The sequence below is a fragment of the Lipotes vexillifer genome, unplaced genomic scaffold (assembly GCF_000442215.2).
Source record: "Lipotes vexillifer unplaced genomic scaffold, Lipotes_vexillifer_v1.1 scaffold308, whole genome shotgun sequence".
NCBI lineage: Eukaryota > Metazoa > Chordata > Mammalia > Artiodactyla > Lipotidae > Lipotes > Lipotes vexillifer.
The window spans coordinates 3210231-3222487 of record NW_006792985.1 but is presented as its reverse complement, the minus strand read 5'-3'; the positions used below and the strand labels follow the sequence as shown (position 1 = coordinate 3222487).

Genomic DNA, 12257 nt, shown 5'->3' with positions numbered 1-12257 from the left:
TCACATGGCAGAGAGAGAGAGCTGGCTCTCTGGGACTCTTCTTATCGGGTCAGGGCCGCACCCTCATGACCTCATTTAACTGTAATTACTTCTGTAAAGACCCTGTCTTCAAATACAGTCACACTGGGGATTAGGGCTTCAACATAGGAATTTTGAGGGGACACAGACATTCAGTCCATATAACAGAGGGTTCAAAAGACCTCCTGACAACATTCAATAATTGTTCCCCTCTCTTTGGTGGGGGGAAGATGAAAATAAATGATTGAAGTGAATTACACCAATACTGTGAGCCTCCTTCTAAAAAAATATGTGTGTAATTTCACCAATGGAACCTGTCATCTGTGCTTGCTTTTTTTTTTTCTCCTTAGTTTATTATAAAAGAGAAACATGGAAATTATTTACATGATGAAAAGATTTCAGAACTTCAGTGGAATGGGCAGCCTCAGTGATGCCATTTCAATAGTGACTTATTTCAGTCTACGTATTTTCCAAGAATGTCACCATCTCTAAATAAGAAGTAATCCTTGTCATCTAGAACTACTTTGGTGCATCCATATTCTGGGAAAAGAACTTCGTCTCCAACTTCCATGCTCACTAGTTGAATCTCTCCAACCTTTCCTTTAGAGCCTGATCCAACAGCAACTACTGTTGCTTGCAATACTTTTCCTTGAGTTTTTTCTGGAAGCATAATGCCTCCTTTGGATACAGGTTTGGCTGCACTTCTTTCAACTGATACTTGGCCAAAGAGGGGAAGAAACTTTCTAAATGCCTGTCCTGCCATGACTCCAGCCACTGCAGTTCGTACTCTGCTCTCATGCCACTGCTGCCAGGAGGGGCGTGCAGTCTGGCCCTCTGGACATATCTGTTGTTGCTTTTTTTTTTTTTTAAATTAATTAACTTATTTATTTATTTATTTTTGGCTGAGTTGGGTCTTTGTTGCTGTGTGCCGGTTTCCTCTAGTTGTAGGCGAGCAGGGGCTACTCTTGCTTGTGGTGCACAGGCTTCTCATTGTGGTGGCTTCTCTTGTTGTGGCTTCTCTTGTTGTTCTTGTCTTTCCTCTGTATGTGTCTGTGTCCCAATCTTCTGCCTTATATTGGATCAGGACCCGCCCTAATGACCCCATTTAACTTAATCACATCTTTACTTAAGAGCCTGTCTCCAAATAGAGTCACATTCTGAAGTACCAGGGGTTCAGCATATGAATTTCGCAGGGGGGAAGGTGGGAGACACAATTCAGACCGTAACCAAGGCAAACACAGTAATTCTAACCTCGAAGCCGCTGAGGTGATGGATTCAGTTCTGATTTTGTGTGTGTGTTTTCTTTCTTAGGACATGGTCACCTTCCTGGATAAGTTGGTAAGTAATTATTTTGAACTGATCTCTGGAGAATTCTGTTTGGAACTGGGCAATTAAAGAAAAGCTGTAACCTTTGAAGGTGTCAGCTGTTAGAGCCCTGAAGGGAGCGGTATGGGAGGGGGAAGGTGGGGTGGTGGGTCGGAAGGGATTATAAAGACAGGTTTGGAGAATATAGAGGTGAGATTGGTTTGGCTCTTGTTTCATGAAAAGCATCTTCCAGGGGATGGAGTGTCTCTGTTGGCTTTAAGCCAGATGAAGAGAAGTTTGGGAAACACCCGATAGGCTAATACTCCCCAGCTTCTTAAAACTTCCATCCCTTTTGAAATATTTAAAATCGAATGTCTTCGTTTAACATGGTTTGGAATGTCAAACTCAATGAAAACGATCAACAGTGGTCATCTGAGAATACGCTGCTGCAGGGCACACACACTCTTCTGAGACTCAGGTACATCCTCTGCCGTCTTCAGTCAGGTCACGTGGCAGAAGGGAGACACCACAGCATGGCTGAAGGGGCAGAGGGCCCAGCCAGGACAGTGACAGTACAGGGGGGCTAAGAGAGAACCTCAAAGCGGTGGGATCTTTCTCTTGTTCACTGGGTGTGCGTTGAAAGGTGCAACTGAGATGACCAAGGAGTTCCAGATCTACAGCAGGGCCTGGTGTAGGACGTGCGGTAACAATGTCATGTCCCACCCTCTGCAGATTCCCAGTCCTGCGGAACTGGCTTTGCAACTTTTGAGTGTGATGGGGATAGCTAAGGCCCAGTGTGGCCGCCCCACTCCTGACTTTTTCTAGAAGATTTCCAACTGGCTGGGAACGTCTCTTATTCTGATGGTTGAGAGGGAGTCTCTGTGGTTGCTGGCCAGCTGGGTCAGGTGTCCGTCCCCGGCCCAGTCATGACTAGGATATGTGGGAAGGAGACTGGGCCAACCTGGATGACCTGGGTGACCAGATGAGGTGGTCATTTGCCACCTGGAGGTGGTGCCTGAAGCCTTTGGAGGAGATGAGCTCCCCAACGACAGGCCTGAAGGCTGAGCCATGGAATAGTCCCAAGTGAGAGGTAGAGAGGGAGTAGTAGACTCAGGGAAGTAAGAAGAGTCTGGAAAGCAGAGTTTCACAGAAGCCCAGGGAAGAATGTTTCAAAGGAAATGCCTCATGCTGCTGTTGACTTAAAAAAAAGCACAACCTAAAGGTTGAGAATTGTGTTTTATTTGGTGGACAAACTGAGGACGTAAGCCCGATACAGCATCTCAGATAGCTCTGAGACCGCTTCCAGAGAGGTAAGAGAGGAGGCACGATATATAGTAGTTTCTGCAACAAAGACTAGGTAGTCGGAACATCAAAAGATTACTCTTAATTAAAGAAAACCACGTATCTCAAGTTAAGGAATTTAGCATTTTTTTCTGTATTGAAAGGTGCAAGAGTCTGGGCTCATAGAAATCATTCCTTCAACACGCACCTCTGCTAGGCTCATAGAGATCATTCCTTCGACATGCACCTCTGCTAGCTGGGGCCGGTATCCTGCTTTTCTCCATCCGGAATCCCCTCCGGGTGCCCCACTGAGGGTGGCTACAGTGACTGAGGGCTTGGCAGTGGGCAGCCTGTTTGTCTCCATCCTGAGTTCCCTCAGGGTTCACCATCGGGGTGACTGCAGTGACTTGGTGGCTGCAACATCCTTTGTTTACTGATATGCCAGGCAGCATTTTTTTCACTCACACTGCAGAACAGTCAGAGGAATGAGAACCAAGAGGGGAACAAAATTATTAGTGATTAGTAGCCTTAAAGAGAGAAGTTTCAGTGGACTTGGGCGTAGCGGGGAAGAAGCCACTGGAGGGACTTAGGAAGGCCGTTAGGGAGGCACCTGATATAAACCACTGTGAAAAGAGAACACAGGAGACGCAGTGTGGCAGAGAGCTGAGGCAAGGAACCACCTTTCCAGCTGGTGGTGGGGCTGGGGCAGATCGGAGGCCCTAAAGCGCTCAGCGGGTGGCTTAGAGGAGGGAGCCCGATTTTAGGTTAGGAGACCTGGGTCTGAATGGCGGTTCCACCATTTACCATCCGTGCAGCCTGGACAAGTCACCCGACCCCTGTGAGCCATCTTTTCATTTGTAAAATGTGAGTTCGAAGGTTACTGGGAGGATTCCAGATAAAGGGCCTGTGACACAGAAGATCCTGCATGAAGGGAGCCGTGGTCCTTCGTGGTTACAGCAGCAGAGAAGAGCAAGGTGCAGGGAGAAATTGGGAGGTAAAGGATGCCTTTGAGGCTTGTAGAAAAGATCCGAAAGAATGGGGAACAGAGTAATAACCACTCAGTGAAAGATGAGCACGGAGGGGAGGGGCGGTGTCATTCTAACGTGAAGACAAAAGGGAGGAAAGGAGGTGAAGCAAAGTTTGATTTGTGGGAAAGTAGAGAGGGAATTCATGGCCAATGGCCTCAGTCTTCTGAGAAGATTTAAGAGGCCAGCCATTTGTGTGCAGGGTCGGCGGGGCCTGTACATGGGGCCAGAGGCTTCAGGAGGGCGGCTGTTGGGCGTAGCTGCTGAGGTTAGGCCTAAGGGGAGCCCCAGGCCTCCGGCTCTCAGCATCCATCTCCTGTGCCGGAAAGCTACTCACACTCAGCCCCCTTCTTTGTCCTCCTAGGGCATCGCTCAAGCTGTGTTCATTGGTCACGACTGGGGTGGCATGCTGGTGTGGAATATGGCTCTCTTCTACCCCAAGAGAGTGAGGTAATTAGGCCTCGGGCATCAAGAATTTGGGTCAGACTGGACTTGAATTCCCTAGACTCCTTCCTCAGGTCTTGAATTCCAGAAAACTTCTTGAAAACAATAGGTTATTATCTGGGAAGGTGACACCATAGCTCCTTAGCTCATTGGTGTATAAGTAGGGAGGGTTTAATGAGCTAACGTCTTGGGCACAAGGCCTGTCCCAATCACCAGTAATGCAACGAATAATTCAGGGCCTGAGTAGCCAGTGGGAATGCAGGAGAATGAGGGTGGACTTTGAGGGGAGGAAATGAGGCAGCAGGGGATGTCAGATTCATAGAACTGAGTGCCAGGAGACACTTTAGCCCTGGTCAGAGTCAGAAAATGTGGCTTTCACTTTTACCCTGAACTGGCTACGTGACAAATCACTTCACCTGTTAGGCCCTGGTATCGTCAACCACAAAGTGGTAATGGTCACTCCTACCCGACTCTTCAACCTGCAAAATACAGTAAAACAGATGTCAGGTTGGAATGATAGGTCATGATCACCATCACATCACTCATAATCATTCTCAGAATGACATTTCAGGGCACAAGTGGGAGCTTTCAGATGGTGGGTTTTGAACCTGGAGAGTCAGGTGGTCTTTGTGGCCACACCCCATTTGACCTGGTAACTGCCGTTAAAGCCTGTCTGACCTCCCATTTCAGCCTCGGATCTTAGCAAATTAATTAAAACAACATCCTTAGCAGCCATCTGTGTTTCCCTAACTAATCCAGTTACTTTTTATTTGGCTGAGTTTATAGGAATGGAAACACTGGAGAAACTTTGTTCAGCTCAACCCCAGCTCAAATGGCTGGATGATCTCAAAGACCAGAAAGAATCACACATTTCCTAAAGTATTTTTAAAGTTTTTGCACGCTGTTTTGATCTCTTTAGCTTCTCTCTCTGTCCTCTCTGTCATTCAAAAGTGAGATAAGAAAGCTCTTAAGAATCAAGTTCACCAAAAAGTTACCCTGCAGGCTGTGTTAGATGCCCCTGGAAGGGAACAAAAAGAAATAGAGCAACAACATATGGTCTCCACCTTGTTGTTGTTTTATTAAACTTAATCTAGTTCTCCTGTGAGAATTTTAAAAGATTTAACGTGAGCCAAGTGAGGTTTTGTGCAGAGTAACATCAGATCCGAGATGCGGGCGCGCTCTGGTTTCCCGTTCCTCTTCTTCTGTGCTGTTTCCACCGTACCTGCTGTTGATTCTGGAGTAGTTGCTCATTCTACGTCTGCTCTCATCAAAGCAGCCCTGTTCCCTCCTTCCTGGGAGGGCGGGAGGGAGCTGAGACCCTCTCGCAGGGCTGTCCAGGATGGGACCCCGCATCTCTGGGTCTCGGAGCATGTTTTATTTAAGGATATTGCTAACAGCACAAATCTCTGCCTTTCTAGCCAGACAATGAATGAAAGAAAAAAAAAAAGCCCACATTTAATGTGGACTATTTCTTTGAATCCTTGGTTTCACCTTTCTACTGAAATAAGCTTTGGGAACCTATTTAAAATCAGGGTCTATTCACTTGTTTGTTTTATATCCTTTCTTTAACAATCACCTGGAGACGCTGCTGCCAGAAGGAGGCTGTGGTTCAGCTTTTTCTTCATCTTAATGCAGCTGGCAGCCGCATTTATATATTATCATCTCGTTTAGTGATGATTTTTTTATATATGGAATAAATGATATGTCAAAGCGATTAAAAAGAAAACCCCATTCTGTTCAGAATATTTAGTAAAAGCTAGAATTTCTTGACTTGTGATTTAAGTAATGCTTAAAATAGGTTCACTGTGGTAGCATTAGGAACTTATAGGCATCAGTATAACTTATTTTATACCCTAACCTGCACTGTCTAATCGTGGCTATTGAACTTTTGAAATGTGGCCAGTTTGAATTGAGATTGCTGTAAGTAGAAAATACCTTCCAGGTTCCAAAGACTTAGTATGAAAAAAAGAATGTAAAATATCTTATTAATAATTCTTAATATTGATTACATGTTGAAATTATTAATACTTTAGATATATTGGATTAAATATTAAATTAACATTTAACATTAAATTTAAAATTAAATAATATTTAAAATTAAATTAAATTTAATATTAAATAATATTTAAAATTAATCTCACGTGTTCCTTTTTACTGGTTTTAATTTGGCTACTGGAAAAATTTTAATTATATATATGGCTTGCATTATATATATATATACATATATATATATATATATTTTTTGCATTATATTTCTATTGGTCGGTGCTGGGTAAGCCTCACCAGTCCTTCCCTTGATTGTTTTATTTGCCCTAATTATCCCATTGCTCCTATTTTATATATCTGTTTCTTTTCTGGGAACAAGTTTCCACAGGGTAAGCATGGGATACGGAATTCTTTGCCAGGCTAAATGTAGTCCTGGCTAACTTCTATCAATTCTGCCTTTGTGTGGTCTCTCAAATTCACCCTCTCTTTTATTCCTTTTGCTGCCATCCTCTTCCCCTCAGGCTGACTAATGCAGTAGTCTGCTGGCTTCTCCCCTTCTCTGTATCCATGTGATGGATTGCTGCTTGATACATCACTTCCTGACTGCAGCTTCCATCCACTCTCACCTCTTCCCAGAAGCCCTCATGGCTTTCTTGGTTTTCTGCAGCTTCAAGTCCAGACTCAGGGCCCTTCATGTTCCGGGTCCCATGAGCCTTTCTGGCTTCATTTCCCAAGATGCCCATTAACTTGGCCTGTGGCCCTGTAGACTCCTTGCTCCATCAAACTCAACCCCAAGCTTTGCCTCATTCTAGAACTGGCTCGGGCGACCTCATGATGTTTCCCTTGCAGGTATTGGTTCCCCTCCCCACCTCTCCCCCACCTGTAAAAGTCAAGTTCAAATGCTATCTCTTCCATGTCTTCCATGATGCCCAAACCTAGAAATCCTTTATCTCCTTGAATTCCTGTGGTATTTTGTAGGAATTCCTATGCCTCATTTTGCAGTCTATCTCATAATATAGTCATGGGTGTATTTGACTAGCCTTCCTTATTAGACTATAATAAGCTTGCAGAGTATTGGTTTTATATTTTCTCTCCCCTAGTATGTGGCGTGGAATTACACTCAACACAGAGGAAACAGTGAGTGAAGTAAGGAAGAAATGACTGTGTTTTTACAAACTAGAGAAAGATTGTACTGTTCATGTATCGTAATCAAGGTGGATATACTGCATGTAACATGCGTGTATCTTTGTCGAAGGCAAGTAGGTGAGAAATACTGCAGTTTAGTGGCAAAAAAAAACAAAACAAAACACACACACTGGGCTGGAGAGTCAAGAAGTATATGGTTTCAGGTCCCGTTCTCCCTGCACTGCTGGTGTGAGATCTTGTGTGTAGCCCTCTCCCACTCTGAGCTTGGGTTTTGACAAATGAGGTCCTTTCTGGTCCTTACAGACTGTCTTCTTATGGGGTTTGTGTCTTGACACCTCTTCTATCCACAGGGCAGTGGCCAGCTTGAATACTCCCTTCATACCAGCAAATCCCAAAGTGTCCCCAATGGAGAGAATCAAAGCCAATCCTGCCTTTGATTACCAGCTCTACTTCCAGGAACCAGTAAGTTTGGGGCCCTGTGAGCAATGATCCCAGCAAGGTTTTTGCTCTTCTTTTGCCTTCCTCGTTCCTTCTTCCTGTTGATCGGACTTACCTCTGTCCCCTTGAATTTTCTGTGGCTTTAATGAGAAGTGAGTTCACAGAAGGGTTCAGGTGAAGCTGGCACCAGAGCAGGGCTGGTCCTTCCTGGCTGATGGTGCATTTCTCTGTGTGTGTATTTGGGGTGATGAGGGGAGCAGGGGGGTGGGGATGGCGCGTGGGGCTCCCCTGCTTCTCTGAAATTGGGAAATGGGGGCTGAACTCTATTTTGGAGCTGCTGCTTCTCAATTCTCTGGCTGAGAGGCTGGTGAAACCCACCTCTTATTGGTGACAGCTCCTGGCCTCCTGCCAGGGATTTGATATCTCTGCTGAGGAGTGACATTTGTGATTACAGAGAGTGCCAGAGCCTAAAAGCCCTGCATCAGGCCCCAAGTATCCTTTGAGAGGTGTGCGAGGTTTCTAGGTGTCACCCATGTGCCACAAGCTCAAGATGCCTTTCAAAGATGCCCACTGGGGTTTGGATGATGTGTGATGGGTGTGGCTGCCACCTTTCACTGGATTCACTGAAAGCAGCAGCATCTGGCCTGGCGGCACCCCCCATAGCTGCCTTCATCTGTGGAGGGTACCTGCTTCTCTGTTTGTGGTCTCTGGACCCCGATGCCCAGCTATGTCTGGGTAATTCCAAAGAGGATAAAAGATGTTTCCTAACACTCCAAAGAGCGAAGAATAGATCAAATTAATTGACAAAGAGCACGAGAGCATCTCACCACATCTCTCATCCAGCCCTAGCCCGTCTGCTACTCATAGGAGGTACCATTGCCAGCGAGGGTCACAACCATCCCAGTTTTGATTTGGCGAGTAACTCTTCTCTAAGAATGATTTTAATTAATAAGATGGTGCCTTGGAAGAGGAACTTCTTGATTCAGGCAATAATCTGACTCATTCAGTAAGACACCAGGAGCCTCCAGCAACGTCATAACAAGATGCTTGGGTATCACACCCTCCACTGAGGCCAGAGCCCCACTGCCACAGCCCAGAGTATGGACAGCTAATGAGCTTCCTTTGGCTTGAATTGAATCACAGTGTCTTGAATTAGTTTCAAGTGACCTTGATCTTGAATGATAAAGATGATTTAGATGGTATGTTAGTCAGCTAGGGCTGCCATAACAAAGTGCCACAGCCTGAGGGGCTTAAACAGCAAAATTTATTATCTCACTGTTCTAGGGGCCAGAAATCCGAGATCAAGGTGTCTACACAGTTGGTTTCTTCTAAAGCTGTTCTCCTTGGTTTGTACATGGCCCTCTTCTTGCTGTGTCTTCACCATGGCATTTCCTCTGTATGTGTGTGTCCCTGTCCAGATTTCCTCTTCTTATAAGGACACCAGTCACATTGGATCAGGCCCACCTTAATTACCTCATTTTACTTTAATTACCTCTTTAAAGACCTTATCTCCAAATCCAGTCACGTTCTGAGGTACTAGGAGTTAGGACTTCATAGGAATTTGGGGGAGACACAATTCAGCTTGTAACAGGTGGGGACCATGAGGGTGAAGGGTGGGGACTGTGAGAAACTGACTTATTTGGAATGAGACCCGGGCTCATGGGACAGGAAGGAGGACGTGTCCTTGTGCAAGGCCCGGAAAGCAGCCCCAAGTTTGTAGTCGATGTCGGAATTAGTAGAGAGTTGTTGTAGGTTTAACGCTTATCGTAGGGGGCCCCCATCTAATTCTTTCGGCTGGACTAGAAGTCAGCCTCCCAGACCAAGGTGCGATGCACTGCCTGTCACCCTTTCCCAGGTGTTTGCATCACTCAGGTGCATCTCAGACTGGTGAGAAGCATCCGGTGGTGGAGTGCTGGCTCTAGGTTCTTGAGTGGCAGCTGCCTCAGCCTTCAGGGATTGGGAAGGAAACAGCCCCAAATAAAACTGTGAAGCTGGTGTTTGGGTCCCTGTCACCTCTTAGCTGACCCTTTCTCAATCTCTGGCTCTGCTTGGTCCCCAGCCCCCAAAACCCAACCCCCTCCCACTGCCCTCTGTGTGCCCAGAGGACGCGACCCCACCCGGCTCTGCCATCACCTCGAGTGCCCCATGCGTCAGAGTTGCTCTCACCTGTCTGCCTTCTCCCCTGGCCCAGCCCCCAGGCCCTGTGGATAGGTTACGACAGGCTCTTGACACTCTGGCTCCCACTGCTGTGGTGCCACACATGCAGCATCCAGAGGGAGAGGGAGGGCTTGGGGTTGTGTGCTCGCTTCTTTCTCTTCCACCTCTTTTTTCCATTTTCTTTCTTATCTTTTTGAATTGGACATTCGTAAGAAGACTCCTAACTGCTGCAAAACAGAGGTGGCCCGCAACTGGGGGGAGGGCTGGAGCCTGACAAATCTGTTGAAATGTCAGAAATGTTTTGACCAGTGTCAATTGTAAAGAACTGGCTCATCCAGCAAGTAGCTATGCACCATCTATTGTGTGCCAGTTTCGGGGGACATCTAGAGATGAGTGACAACTTTTGAGGGCTTAAATGACTCTTGGGGAGACAGGCACGTAACAGACACCCAGGTAATAAGGCAGCAGAAAGGACTGTAATGGAGGTGCAGCTTACTCTGGGAGCCCACAAGAAAACACACTTAACTTTTAGCAAAGGAAGGAGCATTTGAACTGGACCCAGGGAAGTGAGTAGGATTTGGGTGGGGGGATCTGAGAGAGAAGGGGCTGCCAGCCTGAGGGAACGAGTGACTGAAGATGCTTATGAAACCCCTTAACTCAGGGATAAATGTCATGAGATGAGAAAGAGAGGGTAACAAAAGAGTCAGTGATCCTTTAGGTGAACTTCAGAAGGTCTGGAACATCTGGCAACTGCCCCCAGAGTTTAATAGGCGCACGCATTTTTCCAGGAAGAGTCCCTAACTTTCATCAGAACCTTAGCAGTTCGATAAAGGCTAAGAGGTGCTGAACTGGATGGCCCTGGGCTTTCAGGTGAGGTGCGGAGTCGGGGAGGGGGCGGGCAGCAGCATCAGTGTCACCTGGGAGTTTGCTAGAAATGCAAACTCACTGGCCCCCTTTGTGATCTGCCCAATGAGAATATGCGTTTTTAACCAGGTCCCCCAGGTGACCCCTGTGCACATAACCTCCCAGCTCTGACAGCTGTCTTCTGTGATTCTCAGTCAATTTCTGTGACTGTCTAGTCCGATGAACCTCAAATGTCAGTGTGCTTCAGAATCACCTGGAAGGCTAGTTATGACACAGATCCCTGGACACCGCCTCCAGAGTTCAGATTCAGTAGGTTTTTGATGGGGCCAAAGGATTCACATTTCTTCAGTGAGGTCCTGGAGCCACACCTTGAGAACAACGACCATAGCCCCGAGGAGGGGGGTAATCCAGCCACTTCCCAGGTAGTGATGGGCGGGCAGCCGTCCTTCTCAGTGAATTAGAGACCTCTGGGCGGCTGGCTCCAGTCAAGAGTGGCTGGAGGGGATCGCGCAGGGCATCGACTATCTCGCTAAGCTTCCCTTTTAACAGTGATTCTCCAGTTTTCTGATCCCAGGCCCCCTCTGCACTCTTACAGATTTTTAGGGACCTCAAAGAGCTTTAGTTCATGTGGGTTATATCTACTGGTATTTACCATACGAGATATTGAAATTTAAAACTGTCGATTCGTTAAAAAAGGATAATGTGCCCATGTTGATATAAATAACATCTTTTTATTTTTTTAAATAATCTTTATTTTCCTTAAAAATTTAGTGAGAAGTATAGCATTGTTTTACATTTTTCAAACCTCTTTTATGTCTGGCTTAATAGATGGATTCTCCTACCTGCTTCTGCGTTCAGTCTGTTGGGATGTCACATGTTATTGGAGCCTCTGGAAAACTCCACTGTACGCTTATGAGAATAAAGAGGATATGTAACAAGTTAGTATTGTTACAAAAGTTTTTTGTCATGGATTCCCTGAAAGGGCCTCAGGGCCCCCAAAAGGTCTCCAGACTATATACTTTGAGAATTACTGCTTTTTTTTTTTTTAGGCTGTATTGGTTATAGGAGATAGAAAAAGGGAACTAGCAGTTTCACTATGTATTACCTTGGATCGAACTACATTTAGAGTATTTATCAACAGAATTCATCTCATTAAAAATTATTTTTCTTTATTATTTTTTAAGTTATGGTAAAATACACATAACACGAAACGTACCATCTTAACCATTTTTAAGTGTACAGTTCAGTGGCATTAAGTACATTCACATTGCTGTACAGCCATCACCCCATCCATCTCTAGAACTCTTCATCCTGCAGAGCTGAAAGTCTATTCATTAAACACTAACGCCCCATCCTCCCCTCCCTCAGCCCCTGGCAACCACCCACCTACTTTCTGTCTCTATGAATCTGACTACTGCAGATAACTACTGCAGATAATACTGCAGATAATACTATCATATAGTATTTTTTCTTTTGTGTCTGGCTTATTTCAGTCAGCAGCACGTCCTCAGATTCATCCATGTTGGAGCATGTATCACTTTTTTTTTTTTTTTTTTTTTTTTTTTAAGGCTGAATAATATCCCCTTTGGTGTG

The 12257-nt window shown here is 45.6% G+C and overlaps 1 protein-coding gene and 1 pseudogene across 2 annotated transcripts in view; one reads left to right on the top strand and one right to left on the bottom strand.

Annotated features, from left to right (window-relative positions):
- EPHX2 (epoxide hydrolase 2) overlaps nucleotides 1-12257 on the top strand; it is a 57840-nt gene that overhangs the window by 30455 nt on the left and 15128 nt on the right. The window contains exons 10-12 of the mRNA XM_007466164.1: nucleotides 1330-1356; nucleotides 3994-4079; nucleotides 7556-7667. Coding sequence (XP_007466226.1) covers nucleotides 1330-1356; nucleotides 3994-4079; nucleotides 7556-7667 — 225 coding nt within the window. The remainder of the gene's footprint in view (nucleotides 1-1329; nucleotides 1357-3993; nucleotides 4080-7555; nucleotides 7668-12257) is intronic.
- On the bottom strand, nucleotides 361-807 carry LOC103082358 (10 kDa heat shock protein, mitochondrial pseudogene; annotated as a pseudogene). Its single transcript, XR_014368679.1, has one exon. The product of XR_014368679.1 is annotated as a 10 kDa heat shock protein, mitochondrial pseudogene (transcript).